We start from the raw sequence: 16,678 nt of genomic DNA on the forward strand, positions 1-16,678 counted from the left end.
AGATTAAACACTATATACCATAAGATTACATAAATATTTTAATATTAAAACTTTCAATGAATTTTCAAGAACATTTATAAATTATAAACTTATTAAAGATTTCAGATTAAAAATTTTGTTATCGATGATTTAAATATTTTGTTATAAAACGATATGAATGATCATAGAACCGTATGATTATAAATTCTTATTTAATAAATAACTATATAAAATATACTATTCTTAGAAAATAGGTTGGTCCATCTTAACTTATATTACACTTTTTATTAAACTAACTATCGAATTGATAAATAACGTACCAAAAAATGTTTTGTACTTTCCTTAAATAAAAGCTACGAAATTACCAAATATGATTAACGTATATGTGAAAATTAATTATTATGAATAATAAATATTTGATAATAATTTTTGTATCTTAGTTGTTAGATACATAAGTTGGTCAAACTATATGATATAATGATATGATATGTTATTTTCTTTCTTTAAATAAAACCTACGGAATTACCATAGATGACTAATATATATATGACAATTAATGAAATTACCTAATATGATTAACGTATATATGAAAATTAATTATTATGAATAATAAATATTTGATAACAATTTTGGTATCTTAGTTCTTTTTTTTTTAAATTTTTTTATTATTGAAAGATATTAAAAAATCACATTAAATATATAATAAAATCATTTATATTTTTTCTTATATGTTATATTTTGAATTTTTCAAAACGTCTATATATTATTAGAAATTTGAAGATTCCCACTCTGAAAATTTTGTGATCAATAGATTATTTTTTTTGTTATAATAAGTTACAAATGATCATAAAATATAACGCATATGAATTTTTATTTAATAAATATTCAAACTAAATAATATATATATATATAAATACTAATGATTTAAAGCAATAAGATTGGCTGATCAATTTAGTCGTCCAGTTGAAATCTTTCAAAAGTATGTGAAAGACTAAAGTCAAAGTAAATATAGATTTAGAATAGTAATTATATTTTACTAACCGAAATACCGAAAAAATCGAGCCGAACCGAAACCAACCCGATATCCGGATTGAACACCCCTAATCCAAATGAAGCCAAACTATTGTTTCATTCTCCAAAATATAATAAAAATAATAACTTAATCCCGCGCAAGGTGCGGGTCCTATCCTAGTATGGTAGTATATGATTTGTATTTCTTTGCTCTAAGAGTCTGAGTGGTTAAATGTTAAATATGTGATTTGTATTGTCCGTGTGAACTGCGTAGTTGTGTATTTGAAACATATACTGACGGACCGAGATAAAGTTTGTTGAACTAATAAGTATGAAGAAAAGTGTAGGTCACCGCTTTTGAAGGTATATACTAAATACTAAGTATCTTCGTTAACATCACGATGTGTTTTCTTGATTATTTAATTTTGTACATATTGAAGAAAAAGATATGGTTTAGGCCATCAAATTGACGATATTCTGTTTCAAGTTGCTGGGTTTTTAAAAAGATATAACATTGGGTTTCAAGTTGGCTGAATTTTTCAAAAATGATATAGGTCTTAGTAACAATTTAACTTAGTACAAAAATTACGCATCATATTAATATATATCGCAGCTGAGATTGGTGGTTGATTGGGATCTTCATTGATGAAAATTCGAGTTTAGTTTCTCCTAGTGATTACTTTTAGAACAAGTTTGGCAAAACCCTTTATTAGGTTTTAGAACAAGTTTCTCCTATTATTAGTTTGTTGAACTAATAATTAGCATTCATTTGAATTTTGATAATTTTGAATATCTCTTAGAGCCTTTATATTATTAGTATTTTCTCCACAAAAGTAACTTTTTAGGTTTTACGAGAATTCGAAGACCAGCTAACTCCATAAAATAAGTGAAATGTATTAAATGGCTATACTCGTCAATTTCAAATCCACCGTATATTACGATTTACGAGAATTCGAAGACCAGCTAACTCCATAAAATAAATGAAATGTATTAAATGGCTTTCGGTTGGTTAGTGGGATCGGATGTATCAGTCTGGGATCAGATCAAGAGGACACAATGGGGGAAACGTATTTTGTAGAAATTAATGGGGACAAATAAAGAAAGCTGGAGGACGTTGGGGTGACAGCTTGAAATATAAATGTTATGGAGAAGCATTTTTGAACATGGAGAAACATATGACATAAATTTATCTCTAGGGACACAGACTCTCTTATTCATTTCCTTCTTAACCTCCCCATTATGTCATCGCCTGCCTCTTTTGTTATGGTGTTTTTTTTGGCGTATATTTCATAAGCACTGTTTTCACTTTTCATATACGACTTAGCTCCGTATTTGAACCGATAAATCTGGTACTCGTAAATAATCCAGTTCAGATTTAACAAAATATCCGCTAATTAAAATCTGATAAAACCCAATAAAAACTAAAAAATGCATTTGTGACTCGACAACCACTGGTCCGGTAAAAACCAAGAAAAATGATAATATTTCTAAAAAATGTTGATTAAAATTTTCATATTTTTTATTATTACACAAAATTAAATAAACTACAAAATTTATGTTTCTTTACATTTTGATGGAATTTGTATCATGTCATTCAAAGAAAATGGGAATAAAGAAAACTAATATTTATTGATATGATAGTATTAGACTATTATTTTATTTTTGTTATTTATAATATATTATAAGTTTATTTATTTACTTATAGATTTATTTCAGATTTACAGTTTAAATTTATAATATTTTTATTTAATTATTTGTTATCTTATTTTTAGCCAAATAATTATTTAGTATTATACATTAATCAAATAATTTATTTTCATGACTGATGGAAATTGACATTAAAATTTTAAAATATTTAATAATATTTTGTAAATAAAACATAATATTTATATCATCTTATATTTTCAATGGTTAATAACATTATGTTCTTATATAGTTATATATTATAATTTATTAATTTATTGGGTTGCGTTCAACCATGGTTGTTCCAATGACTCAGTGACTCTGAGAATAATTTGGTTTAGTATATGAGTTGGGTTTAAGACATTGTTAATCATCAGTCACAAAATCTAATATTTTCTCAGTGTTTTACAAACTTGCAAAAATATCTAATAATTAGTAAGGAATTAACGATTTTGACTTTAAATTCAAACATATTATATATATATATACATATTACATTATATACATATCTTTATTAAGAATATATATTTTTATCAGGATATGAATAAATTATTTTTTATTAATACGAATAAAATATTTTAATAACAATGTACCTCATGAGAGACTCAAACTTGACCGAATAAAACAAGTCAAACTAAACATCATATATGTTGGCGATTCTATTGTGTTTCTCCAGACATACTTGTATTCCTTCACCACTATTACTGTTTAAGACGTTCTCAGATAACATTTCAACATACTTCCCTTTTCTTCATTCGTTTTGTTTGAGACATATCAAACAAATAAGTTTTGTGTCAAACTTAAGAGTCTGAAAGGGTTTCATAGCTGTTCACTACTAGTGATAAGTGACTAGGCAATATAGAAAACATTAACTTAATTATAACTCACCGACCTAACACTTCATGTGTGCTTAGTGATATAGAGCCTCAACGATATATTTCACGTACTTGTGTGAATGTAAGAAGTTTCGATTGACTAATTTTACCAGTTGGCATGTGTCAACACATAATTAGGGGAAAGTTTGTATGGTAAGTCATCCAGACTCTATGTATTAAATTAAAAATAGAACTAATACTTATTGCATGCTTAAGAAAATTCCCACCAAACGAAACAATTCCTGTGAGAATTATTGCCATAAGAAACCAATCTATTAGGCCAATTTAAATGAGACACCAAATCACCAGATTTGGTGTAATTTCATCTCTAATGGAACACTAAAAATTACACAATTTCAGCAAATTTGGTATAGAGTAAATAGTATAATATCAAATTTATTGTAATACTATTCATCACTCCAAGTATTTAATATACATATTTTATTGTGTTTCATTTAATAATATAGTTCAATTATTATTAATAATTAGTTCAAATTTGTAACTAAAGATAAATATACTATCTTTACATAATTAAAATATTTATTTATTTTATTTTTAAGTAAGAAATCACTAAATAATATTTATATTATAAAAAATAAAATATCATAGAATTTTATCTTTTAATTTTAAAATATAAATTATAATTAGTATTTTATAAAATATAGAAATTAATAATATAATTTGGATAAGATTGAAATGCAAATACAATTTGAAATAAACGGTTAAAACATAAATTAAATATATTATTTTGTTATGTGTTTTTAAGAATTAATAGTTAGTAATTTTAATATAATATAATATAATATATTATTTTGTTATGTGCTTTTAATAATTAATAGTTAGTAATTTTAATATAATATAATAAAAAATAAATACATAAAAGTATAATATTGCTAAACCAAAAATTAAAAATGTAAATAAAATTTATAAACATAAAATTACAAAAATTGAACAAACATAATATCTAAGTATGGTAAAACAATTATTTGCCAATTAAAAATAATAGAAATATAAAAAATTATTAAAACTATGACAAAGCTTTTTTCTATAATGGATTAATGATAAATTAAGAAGATCAGTGGATAACCATTACCTAACTACATTAGTCTTTGTTATTTGAATACATAATTTCCATGAAAATTACCACTTGTTTTTATTTGTTATACCTTTTTATAACTAAAACGTTTGTGGCAATCCACCCAGATAAATCCAAATCTTAACTTAAGTAATTTTGGGTAGTATTTGTTTCTAAGTAGTTGAGATAAAATGCTAAAATCAAGGAGAAACTGGCTTTATCATATTATAGTCTAAAACACAACATGGTAATGGTAACGATCAATCAAAGAAAGAGCCAGCCTCATTTACTTTAGATTACTCTCCAACCACTCCTAAATTAATTAGAGTTGGGAATCATTTGTTTATGATTCCTATATAATTGTCCTTTGGTCTAATGAAGTGACTTGACCTCACTAGTACAACTAAACCGACCAAAGCAAAGTCCAACTAGTTGTCTTCTTATGATATATTTTGGATTTAACAAGGAAGTTTGTTTTATCTGAATTCATGGTTCAATTGCTAATTTTATGTGTTTGCTTGATAATTTGATTATCCTTTGTTTGATTAGTCAAACAATAATGATCGTCTGTCAACATGCATAATTGTAAATTTGTAATCCTCATTTAAACTAGGACCAAAGACTCAAAATTGGACCCAACATGCAAAGTGTTTGATAAAGTCGGGCCGTTTACACTAAACGTAAGAAAGCGAGCAATAGAACATGAGCAATGTATTAGTTGAATAATGTGAGAATACATGTGAATTGTTTGGATTGAAAGATTTAGATATGTTGAAAAAATCAAATGGGTTATATGTTGCCATCTATTGTATTTTTACTGGCTAAATATTTTGTACTTTTTATTTCCTCCAATTTATTTAAATTCAATTATTGTATATTAATTTTTAAATAACAATTATACCAAAATTCAACAATTTTATATTAAATAGTCTCAACAATATTTTTATACATGAAAATAACAATTCTATACATGAAAACTAGTCTCATTTCATTTGAATATTTCTTTTCTATTAAATAGATCTCAACAATATTTTTTTTTCAACACGTAATCTTCTTTTCTAGTTTTCCTTTCTGTTATTTAAATTAATTATAAATATATTTTTATTAATATAAAGTTATTAAATTATAAAATGCAAGAAAATGAATTAAAAGTGGTGGGATAGTGTACTGAATTTTATTAAACAAAAGTAATATAATAATTAAAAATAAATGAGTGTTTAAAAAATAGGTGGAAGAAAAATAAACTGATATGGAATGTTTAAACAGAATGTTGAATAAAGTAATATGTTTCAAATGAAAATGTTATATATATATATATCCAACGTGACATTTGTGGATTTGCTAGACATTTCGTAATAATAGTCAATAATCATTAATCTATTGTTTACAAACACACACAAAACAAAGAAGATGAGATTTTTAATTTTTCTATGGCTCCAAAATTCTGAGAGAGTCATATAAAGAGAAAAATGGCCATTATTACTTCACCGATGACCATTCTTTCTCCTTTTTCGATTCAAAAGAAAATCGAATCTATTAGCAAAGAAAGCTTGAGAGAAGATTTTATTTAAAACGAACATATTTCCTAATTAAAAATTATATACTGAAAAATACTATAAAATATATACAGTGTAAACAAGCAGATTAAGCTAAAACAAAAAACTAAATCCAACCAAATTAATCATAAGATAATCAATTTTAATAAAAATATTTCATAAAGATATCTGGAATGTTTATACTGGATTTAAGATGTTCAGACTAACAAATCAATGGTTTGTTTATGATATCAACCACATGGTCATTTACTTAGTAAATCTCGTAAAATACTAAAATGATAGACGTTAAAGATTTTTAAAAATACAATATAAAAATATAAATCATCCTGAACAAATATCCATTCTATAGTATAACTAAATAAATTTTAAATATAATGTATACAATAAAAATTAATAAAAAAGTAAAATATATAAATATAGATCACTATATTTTAATAAAGTTGAATAAAAAACCTAAACAATAAGATTATAGAATTATAAAAATATAACACATGTAAGACACTAAAATATAAATCATATATTTAAAATATTCATAATAATATTAAAATTATAAATTTACAAAAAAACAAATATCCGTACGAACGTGCAGACTAAATTCTAGTATACTCTTAATGTAGAGATTTGAGCAGAGCTTGATCCAACTTCTCCCGAACATTATAACAATATAAATTAATCTATAGTATTTTTTCGTACAAATCAGAATTTATAGAAATGTAGATTGCAGCTTACTATTAAAGAAAAAAAATCTGAAAGAGTTGATGATTGCACTCGCATCCCTCTCAAACGAATACTCAACCACATCATTCCACAGAAAGCAAAAAAAAAAAAAAAAAAAACATTTTGTCATCAAAAAGCAAAATTTAAACCTCAATATTCATCCTCAGCATATGATCTAGAAATAAACGGTTGTTTCTTTACGCAATAAGAAATCATCAAATCATCAACAAACGTATTGAAACTTGTAGAACATCAAATCAAAACAAACAACTTAATCTACATCAGTAAAACATTTCAAAGCAAGATCTGAAGAAGCAAAGTAGAATTATCCATTACGAATTCCATATTTATCCTGCTATATATAAACGCCTTTAGAAGTATGAGCTACTTTATAATCCTAAGAAGTACTTTAAGTGACAATTATCACATAATTTGAAATATGACTGAAGATCATTTGGTAATGTTATTGCTACAACTCAACTAGTGTTATTACAAAAAAATTTATCATGTCCGAAGAAAAAATGTGTGATCTTTATGAGTTTTATAAAAACTCAAAAGTATGAGTGTTTAAAAAAAATTTTGAAACTATTGCCGAGAGTTTTGCTTACGCCCATTAATTCATACTAGAGATTTTTCCGGGCTACGCCCGGGGTATTTGTATAGTTTCTGTTGTGTGTTTTAACCCCACTTGGAATCCTGTAATTATGCACTTTTTCTTGACAGACAGAGTTGAGAAAGTATAAACTGAAGTCATTTATTGGATGAATGGAGAAGATACTTGTGTACTGCTCCAAGTAGAGAATTATTTGCAATACATTAAAAAAAAAAGAATATGAAGAAAATATTATGTATAAATGTTATAAGATTCCATTACTAATGATGGAATCTCTACGAAATAACCTCTACCTTTTTTAAATATATTATAATTTTACTACAAAGGAGAGTAGTGTTCTCCACTAAGCACATAAGTGTAATATTCTATCGCTATATTTGATGAAACATAGTATAAGCTTATAGTATTGTACTATTGACTTCTGATAGCAATTAGGGATTTATTAGTGAGAGATTTACTAACTGATCTACTTGCTACCCATAGCTTTTCAGTTGTTCCATTTGTTCGAAAGCCCAAAGGCAAATCATATTTCTGTTATATGGTTCTTAACTTTTATAACCTTTACTATAAAGGTAGATTCAGAACTTTTTGAAAATATTAGCCCCTTACCGAGACAAAGATACGTCACGTGGTAGAAACGCAGCTTGGGCACTGTCGGGATAGGTCTTGAGGTCAAACTCACTGTCGAGACAGTAACGCAGGAGTATTATGGTGTAGAAAGAAATCAAACCATATATAAACAGTATTGTAGTCCCAACCATCCTCCTTCTTTGGCAGCTTTAAACAAATGAAAGTATTTCAACTCCACATAGAACGTTATATCCTGCACATACCCCACATGTTATAGACAAAGATGATCACCATGAATTAATTGACTAAGAGAAAAAGAACAATTATTTTCTTTGAACCTAGACGTTTTTGGTCTTGAAAGTTTTGTTCATGTACGCTTCCATGTGGTATATGACAACAGATTTGAATGCTATTTTGTAATTTTCTAGCATTTTATAAAGATAAAGATTACGGTATTCAAGACCCTATACACACATGTCAGAATATGAAAGAATCTAAACAAAGAATCATATTCTAATACACACCATAGAATTCTTGTACAGTTGTACTCAAGATCAAACAACAAAGAAAAGGTTGACAACTTTCATAATGATTTGCTCTCACATGTCACTACTATTATCAAGCCAATCACCTTTTAGACTTTCGAAGCTACTTTCTACAAATAGAAAACACACAAAAATTATGGTAAGTAAAAAGGTCACCTTGGAAGGATCATTGAAAATTCTCATGAGACCATGGTTGGTTTCTCGTCCTTCCACATTGAACCTCAGCTCGAAGGATCAGGAGAGAGCCAGGTCTGTGTTTGGAGCAGAATATGGGCTATACTTCAGCTTCCTCTGTTTCTTTTGAGAGCACACATATTCTTGACCAGTGACCACTTACACCTGAAGAGTTGATTAACAACACTCTGATAAGTATTATACACTATGCAATCTTCTTGCTCTCAAGGTTAATTATGCAATCCTGATTTGTTGTCTGACTCTTAGTCCTTACATGTTTGTATAGATATATATATAGGCACGAACAGGCATGTCAAATAGACTATAAACAGAGAAAGAAGAGCAGTTTAGCACACAGTTTCGGATCAATAGATTCAGCCAAAGAACAAAGACTGAAAAAATCAGAACTTCTCGGATCTAGAAGACAGAGCAGGAGCAACCCACTACCACTGAGAAAATAAAGGAAAAACAATATAGAGAAGACTTAGTCGTGGTCAAGAATAAGTACCTTGAATATACCACCAGAATTGTATTTACAACACTGACAACTTCATTTTCCCTTTTATTGAGCAAGCTGTGAAGAGAGAGAGTGATGAAAGATAAAAAAAAGAGACTGGATTTGAAAATCCCAGACTGCATTGGAGGGCTCTGCACAACTTGAATTGTATTTCCAATCATAACCAACTGCTTTCATGGTAAACAAACAATACATTAAAAACTCTTCAAAATTATGTGAGAGCATAACACTGTATTCAGAGAAACATTGAAGAAGTTAGTTACCCCATACATTGTCCCAACCACTGCAATGGCTCTAGGGATCTCTATGTAGTTCTGGTTTCCATGTAGGGTAAAAGGAGTCCGTCAGACCCTTTTGGCTGCATCTTCATCTTCCAATACAAATCTGGCTAATTGTCTAATTAACATGTCTCAGCTATCACATAGCTGAGATAAAAAAATATTTTGAATGGATAATGAAACTATTAGAGGATGCAGTAGAAGTTAAGTTGCTAGAATAAAAAAAAAAAGAAGGGACCTGAAGAAGTGCAGAGAGGAACATATGAAAAGCATAGTGTTTGGTTGATTACAAACTCAAAAATCAGCAGCAACACACGGCATGTGCATCTGACACGAAACAAAATCTTAACACTTAACGTTTTTCAACAAAATGAGAAAGGAAGGGTGAACGATACCTGCAAGTTTCTTTGATTTCATTAACAAAATAAGCAAGGAGTGATGAACGATACCTTCTGAGAAATGATTTCCAAAGACTGGTCGAGTGGAGTTTGCTCGAAATACTCCTGCTCTGCTGAGATCTATTGAATCTGAGTTGTTGTTGTGCTCATTCAGTAGATCTTAATTTCTGGCATAGCTTGTTAGGGTTTCCATGGCTTGCATCTGGATTATATAAAGATACAAAGAGGAGTCGAAGAGGATTCATGATATCAATAATGGGAGAAGTAAAAAAAAACGCCTTTGAGTGGCAAGTAAACTCACGCTCTCTAGCTCTCTCCTCTTGTGCGGTGCTGTCTAGGGTTTTGGAGGTGGCAAGATCTATGGCTCACGCCGGAAAGCTTCGTCGCCTCCTCCCCTTCGGATTATGAACAACGTGACGGAGTAGTGGTCGTTTGGTGATGTCGTTGAAGCTTTCTCTCTTTCCATCTTGGCGGATCTGAAGGATCTCTGGTGCGGAGGTTCATAGGAGGGCTCGAAAGCTCTGGTGGCTCGTTCTCCAACGGAGTGCTCTCCCGGATTGAGGATGACTGGGAGACTGACGGTGGCGACTGGTCAGTCATTGGGGCGGCAGAGGCTCATCTGATTGTCAGGGAGTGAGATGGTGTCAACGGATCTACGGTGAGGCTCGTCTTCTTAGAATAAGAAATGGAAAGGTCATCAAATGGCGAATACAACGGAGAAGACGAAAAAAAAGGGGCTAGACTGGCTTTTGGACATCGTGTGTCTGACGTGGCGAAAACTGTTTTCTAATTGGCCGATTTTTTAAAGTGACGTGGACACACTCTTTACTCCTCATATAACCCTTTTAGTATAGGTTAGATTTAACCAATAAACATCATTCTTTTGTAAAAGTTCTCATTTCTTGTACAACATCCTTTAAATAAATTATGTAAAATTCCTATTAATAACACCATTAAGAAACACACTAGAAATTCCGGTTGATTCAAAAATGACTCCTTAGATGCTAAAATATTTAACAAAAAGTTGTACAATAGCCATATTTTCCCCTGGAGAAAATATTTCATTGTAATCAAAACTTTTTTTGTGTATACAGACTTAGCAAACATGGTTTATAGCTCTAAAAACTTCCATTATCATAAGAGGGGGGATTAGTAGGAATTTCAAAAGTTGATAAATATTATAGAAAAGAAATATTTTGATGGAATCTAAGAATATGTCCACCCATATTTAGAATCCATTTTTTCGTAGATTGTCGTGGATTAATATTAACTTTTCTCTGCCATAATTGATGTAAAGTAATTATATAATCATATTCTTTTATATGTTATTCATATAATATATATTCAAAATAAGGTATGTATAGTTGTTTCTAAGAAGATAATATACATGCTAAAATTATTTATAGTTTACAAAAAAAAAAAAAATTATTTACTACTTTTTATTAATCTTTTAGGAGCTGAAAAGGATATGCCATAACACAAGTCTCTCTCTCTCTCTCTCTCTCTCTCTCTCTCTCTCTCTCTCTCTCTCTCTATCTCTCTCTCTCTCTCTCTCTCTCTCTTTCTCTCTCTCTCTTATTGCATTATATCATGTATTAAATTTGTTTGGTTGTGATTTGTGGTTCTTTCAAGTTATATTGGCCTTGTTATGTGATTTGTTTTGTACTTAGTTGTAAAATTTTGATGTTTAACGGTTTATTTGTGATAATAAATTTTGTGCATGTTTTTTATTATGCTAACTATGGTTAAGCTTCACATGCAATTAGTATATTCAATGGAATTCCAGACAGATTTTTTTGTTGGTAAAATTACATGTGGAAGGAATTCATCGTGGATGATGTGAAAATGATAATATCATGGACAAAGCAAAGATGGAACATAAACTATTACAATCTGAATGAAAGACTTTGATGTCAAAAATACCACAAGCATTACTTGCAAAACCAAGTACTTGAAATCTCAATATCAATGTTATATGGACTTTTAAACAAGGATGAGTTAGCATGTCCATCGAAGGTATCATACATGCAGAACTATCTGTTAATCCAAATGTTTCAGGGAAAGATTCATCGTAGAATCTTTATCCATGGGGTTGTTCATCAATATCGCATATGTTGCAGATAATTGATCATTGTATTAATAGAGTTAGATATTATACCATGATGTAATATGTTATCTAGTGATAAAAAAAATAGGTAGAAAATTTGATTTCGAATGCTAACGTAATTTTTTTTCTAACTTTTTGGATGTAGATTTTTTTTTTGTTTTAACCTTATGCTGTTACGCATGATTACTTTACATAAATATTTCCAAACAATCCCATGGTAGCTTGAAAATAGTTAAGTGACATGTAGGACCCGGCCACCAGCTGTATTCGGGTCAGGTTTTTCGGACAAAACGCAGCGTTTAAGGCTTCCGCTTCAAGAGACAAAAGACGCCAACGCCGAACAAAGAGAGAGCCCTAATATTGTGCGTCTGTCTCCTCGTGTGTCCTTCCTTCCTAACTCTTTCGTAAATCCTTGCGGCCATGGCGCACGGAGGCTATGCCAAGAGAAGGGTTTCCGGACCGAATCAAGCGGCGGGAAGCAGCACTCGAAGGTCGAAAGCGTTGCGCGTGGAGAAGAAGAAACCTAAGATCGTCTCACTCAAGAACCAGATGCGTTCCGTCGAACGCTTTCTTCGTAAAGTCAGCTCCTTTCTCTCTCTCTCTCTGCTTAAGGGTTTTCTCATATTAGGGTCTTATGGTCGAATTTCTCTTAAATTTCGAGCCTTTTTCTAGTATGATACAGTAACTTGGCGAATCAATTAGCTTCGCTTGTGTATGTGATTGTTTGATACAGTAAAAGATTCTTCTTTTAGATATTTTAATCATCTATAAACATGCCATGTGTGTGGTGATAGAGAAAGAAAGGAATGTTATTGGTACTAAGTATGTGGATCAATTGTCTGTAGGATTTGCCTGCTGAAGTGAAAGAGACTCTTAAGCAGAAGTTGGAGTATCTGAAGAAGCAGCAAGATGACCATACACGTCTTGCTGTCGAACGTAAAATATTCCTCAGGAACAGAAAGATTAGGTTCTTTGGTAAGAGGAGCCACTGACTTGTTGTTTTGCCATTTAATAGTAACTGACTTGCAAAAGTTACAACCTTTTGTCTTGAATCAGAGCGGAGAAAGATTGAAAGGAGCATTAGGCGTCTTGAGAAGCTACAACGCACTTCATCTGCTCATGTGGGAGATGCTGATATAGCTGAGCAACTCAGTAAACTCAAAGAAGATCTCGAATATGTTCGGGTAATATAGCTTCTCCTTTTACTATTTGTCAGCGTATTTGGAAAAGTTTATAATTGTTTGCATTGTACAATCGCAGTTCTTCCCCAAAAATGAGAAGTATGTATCTCTGTTTACTGGTGCTGAGGACTCGGAAGTGATTGAGCGAAGAAGTAAGATGCGGAAGCAGATCAAAGCCAATATTATTGTTGCTGCTGCTAGTGGGAAAGAGTTAGAAGGTACAAACATGATTATGCAAAAAAGCTTATTCGTTTCGTTTTTTCTGGAAATGCTAAGTGTGTGATGTTACGGCTGTGAAAAAAAAAACAGAGACAGGGAGTGAAGATGATGGTCTTCTGGACCTTAGTGATGATGATTTCTTTGATAAAGGGAGCTCAAGCGATGAAGCAGACGCAGATGATGAATTGACCGATAAAAGCACAAAGTAGGGCCTAGTAGAATACTTTCTTTTAAACTTCAACTCTTCTAATTTCTGACCATAATATGCAATTTCTCAGGGAAGCTGCGTCCAGTAGAGCTACATCTGGCATGTCTAGCGATGAAAGGAACCAGGTATGATTAGTTTTCTTGGTATTATCAAGCTCTGGAACCTCATGGAGGTTGTATGGAGGGAGACTTATGAATGGGGATACCACTTATTACCAAAGCTATGGTTTCTGTGACATACTCTGATTTACTAATTTGGAATGTTTTTGGAATCTTGTAGAAACAAAACTCAGCTAGGGCTTTAATGCCACCACCACAAGCAAGGTTTGGTTCAAATTCTAGGAAGAATTCGTCTATGCAGAGGAATGAGATGCCATCATCCTCAAGAAACACTTCAAACAGAAGAAGTGAGTCTTCATATAATGCCAGGGCTGCTGCCGCAACTTCATATGGTGCCAGGGCTGCTGCCTCAACTTCATATAATGCCAGGGATGCTGCTGCAACTTCATATAGCAGTCAGAGTAGCAACTTAAGCTCCAATTCTGATGCTCATAAACCCAAAAGGAAGAGAAGGCCAAAGAAGAAGAAACAACAGGTCAGTTTATGAGTCTAGTTTGTAGGAGAAATATTCGTTGAATAACAAAACCATCTCATCAAAGATTTGTTTTTCTTGTTAACATAAAGGTTGGTTCTTCTCTTTGCTGTTTTTGCAGGAGTGATCGGTTTCTCAGCTTCTCCAAACACACGCTTGATTCTTCACTTGCTGCTGCGGTCTCTTTATGGGATCTAATGCATATAGATTTGGTGTGGTCATGGAATGCAGAGAGATAGGTGTCTTGTTACTTTTGTCTTTTGAAATGGAAACCCTTAAATACTATTGGGTATAATTAAGCAACTCCCTTTTGAATCTCAACATAATTCTTATATTCCTTCCATAGCGTTACCAGCTCAAAAGACCATGTTTCTACTACTCTGATGATACCTTATTGAAGTGGATCAGATTATCATTTACACGTATTAGCTATTATACGATATGTATCCAATAGAGCAAATACTTGTATGCGTGTTGACATGGGAAAAAAATGCTCAAACTAAAGAATACTTTTGCACAATGCTAACGGCAATAGAAAATTCCCCCTTTTTAAGCTTGTAAATAGAAGTTAATACATAACTGGTTGAGAACTAAAAACACATATTTATTCATATTCCGACAAACCTACAAAGCCGCAGGTTAAATTACAGGAATCAAGATCGTTTACAAAAATTACAAGATCAATTACTGAACTTATCTCGACAAGGTTTAGCTCAATGGTTGCCGCAGCAGAAACAGAATTCAAGACTCTGGCCCAGTGAGTAAAAACCCCACTCGAACGACTTGGCCCACTATTCTCACGCTACAAGTACGAACAAAGACTATGCCGGAGTCTTCTTCTGACTTTTTGATCGATGATCCATAAAACTTGACTTCAACTTTCTCCTTTGTCTTCAACAACAAACTTCCCTGAAAAGTGTTTTACACGACAAGTATGTCAGCCGCAAAAGTAAACCGTTCCCCCACGTTTTAAAATATGATAGCACGCATTTTGAATTTTGAGTTAAAAACATAAGTTCTTCGCTTTGATAAGAGTAGATCAATAAAGAGATATCGACTCATCACCTTTTAAAGCTGGAGTTTCCTTTTCGGCTTGTGCAAAAAAGTGTTTGGCTTTGTGTGCTACTTCAGCTTCAAGAACTGCCTCCAGCATTAAATCAGATCCTTTTGCACTCTCTACAACCAAATGAATGTCAGTAGTTTTTTTTTTGTTTACTCAAACCAAGGCAAAGAATGGTAGAGGGAGCAAGTTTCATTGGATGACATAATGAAGAATGAAGAAATCTTCTTACCTTTGCGATGAGGAAGCAACTTTGCCATCTCAGCAGAAACTGGAAGAACAGGTGAGTCACTAGTTAGAGTGTGAGTTTTGCCACTGACAGACTCAGATAAACGTTCAAATGCTGTCGCTTGGGCGTGCAGATTAACTGAAGCCGATGACGAACCACTAAACTCTTGAGCCTTTTACACACACAAAAAAAGTAGCTTTACATAAAAAAAAACGAGAAGACAAATGGGTTCAAGAAATAATAATAAAAAAAAAAAAACCTTTGTCCAATGATCTGAAACCTTATGTCTTTCCTCAACACTGAGAGATGTAACATTCCCTAAAAACGACAGAACCAGATAAAGGATCAAGCAGAACAAACAAGCAAGCTAAGTTAAAGTAGCTAGGTGGGTTTATACCAGTGGTGGTGGTTGTATTAGAAGGTTGTGGAGATTGGTTGTCCACTCTCCGAGTCAAAGGATTGGAGTTAAAAAGAGAGAAACTTGCACCATGGCTAATAGCATCAACTTGTGCTCGCAAATCTTGAACTTCTTTCGAAATCTAAACAACTTATATTTATATATTGAGAGTAAGTAAAGTGTATCAGACACAAAGACCAATGTTGAATTGAAAAGGAAGGAACCTGCTGCATTTGAGGTTGTTTCATGACTCCGTCTATGTGGCCACGAGCCATTTGGATGTAACCAATCGCTCGTCCGAATAATCTTCCTCCTGCTCTTGCGATTATCGGAAGATCCTTTGGCCCTGCGAAAAAATCGAATCGTATCTATTTCCCCATTCGATTAACGATGAAGATCGAATTTTTTTACTAACCTACAACAGCAGCTGTTGCGCCGATGATGACTAGAATCTCACCGTAAGAGAGTCCCAGCATCGTTCCTTTTTCCGGCGTCTGATCCTCTGTTCCTCTCGCCGTCTTCGGTGGAGGAGAAATCTTCTCCTTAAAAGGCCCAGCTATAAGTTATTGGGCTTAGGCAATAAAGCCCATTTATCGATATGTAAAGATTACCTTAAACGACGCTGTTTATGATGGACACTTCATTTATCTGAGTTCTCTAGTTTTGGCCTTTTGGAATTATTTTGAGCTTGTCAT

General features: G+C 31.7%; 2 protein-coding genes and 1 long non-coding RNA gene across 5 annotated transcripts; 1 reads left to right on the plus strand and 2 right to left on the minus strand.

Annotated features, from left to right (window-relative positions):
- Positions 1 to 7,902: 7,902 nt before the first annotated feature.
- Positions 7,903 to 10,715, minus strand: LOC103827958. Of its 2 annotated transcripts, XR_004448840.1 has the most exons (7): positions 10,293 to 10,714; positions 10,043 to 10,193; positions 9,832 to 9,920; positions 9,579 to 9,740; positions 9,307 to 9,482; positions 8,781 to 8,963; positions 7,903 to 8,332 (listed from the first exon to the last, which is right to left on the minus strand). It is a non-coding gene; the product is annotated as an uncharacterized LOC103827958 (long non-coding RNA). The 2 variants fall into 2 exon arrangements; XR_004448839.1 differs by having other exon boundaries at positions 9,579 to 9,920; positions 10,293 to 10,715.
- A 1,694-nt stretch (positions 10,716 to 12,409) lies between these two features.
- On the plus strand, positions 12,410 to 14,635 carry LOC103827960 (rRNA-processing protein EFG1). Its single transcript, XM_009103520.3, has 8 exons — positions 12,410 to 12,677; positions 12,944 to 13,073; positions 13,155 to 13,282; positions 13,359 to 13,497; positions 13,589 to 13,703; positions 13,777 to 13,831; positions 13,986 to 14,300; positions 14,419 to 14,635. The coding sequence occupies exons 1-8, from the start codon at positions 12,519 to 12,521 to the stop codon at positions 14,422 to 14,424; spliced, it is 1,047 nt and encodes a 348-aa protein (XP_009101768.1). The 5' UTR covers positions 12,410 to 12,518; the 3' UTR covers positions 14,425 to 14,635.
- Positions 14,636 to 14,824: 189 nt separating this feature from the next.
- Positions 14,825 to 16,542, minus strand: LOC103827961. 2 transcript variants are annotated; one of them, XR_004448837.1, is made up of 8 exons: positions 16,399 to 16,542; positions 16,208 to 16,329; positions 15,984 to 16,125; positions 15,846 to 15,904; positions 15,590 to 15,758; positions 15,363 to 15,473; positions 15,081 to 15,206; positions 14,825 to 15,017 (listed from the first exon to the last, which is right to left on the minus strand). XR_004448837.1 is itself a non-coding variant. In XM_009103521.3 (7 exons), exons 1-7 carry the CDS (start codon positions 16,457 to 16,459, stop codon positions 15,172 to 15,174), a joined length of 699 nt encoding a protein of 232 aa, XP_009101769.1. In that variant the 5' UTR covers positions 16,460 to 16,542; the 3' UTR covers positions 14,878 to 15,171. The 2 variants fall into 2 exon arrangements, 1 of the variants encoding a protein (XP_009101769.1); XM_009103521.3 differs by having other exon boundaries at positions 14,878 to 15,206.
- Positions 16,543 to 16,678: the final 136 nt, after the last annotated feature.

The sequence above is a fragment of the Brassica rapa genome, chromosome A06 (assembly GCF_000309985.2).
Source record: "Brassica rapa cultivar Chiifu-401-42 chromosome A06, CAAS_Brap_v3.01, whole genome shotgun sequence".
Taxonomy (NCBI): Eukaryota; Viridiplantae; Streptophyta; class Magnoliopsida; order Brassicales; family Brassicaceae; genus Brassica; species Brassica rapa.

Bases quoted from the DNA above. Each gene is read 5' to 3' on its own strand.
- LOC103827960 (XM_009103520.3), top strand. From the start codon at position 12,519: ATGGCGCACGGAGGCTATGCCAAGAGAAGGGTTTCCGGACCGAATCAA. The intron at 13,074-13,154 runs GTAAGAGGAGCC...GTCTTGAATCAG, and splicing joins CAGAAAGATTAGGTTCTTTG to AGCGGAGAAAGATTGAAAGG. The intron at 13,832-13,985 runs GTATGATTAGTT...GGAATCTTGTAG, and splicing joins CTAGCGATGAAAGGAACCAG to AAACAAAACTCAGCTAGGGC.
- LOC103827961 (XM_009103521.3), bottom strand. From the start codon at position 16,459: ATGCTGGGACTCTCTTACGGTGAGATTCTAGTCATCATCGGCGCAACA. The intron at 16,126-16,207 runs GTTCCTTCCTTT...TAAGTTGTTTAG, and splicing joins AACAACCTCAAATGCAGCAG to ATTTCGAAAGAAGTTCAAGA. The intron at 15,759-15,845 runs GTTTTTTTTTTT...TGTGTGTAAAAG, and splicing joins TTTCAGATCATTGGACAAAG to GCTCAAGAGTTTAGTGGTTC.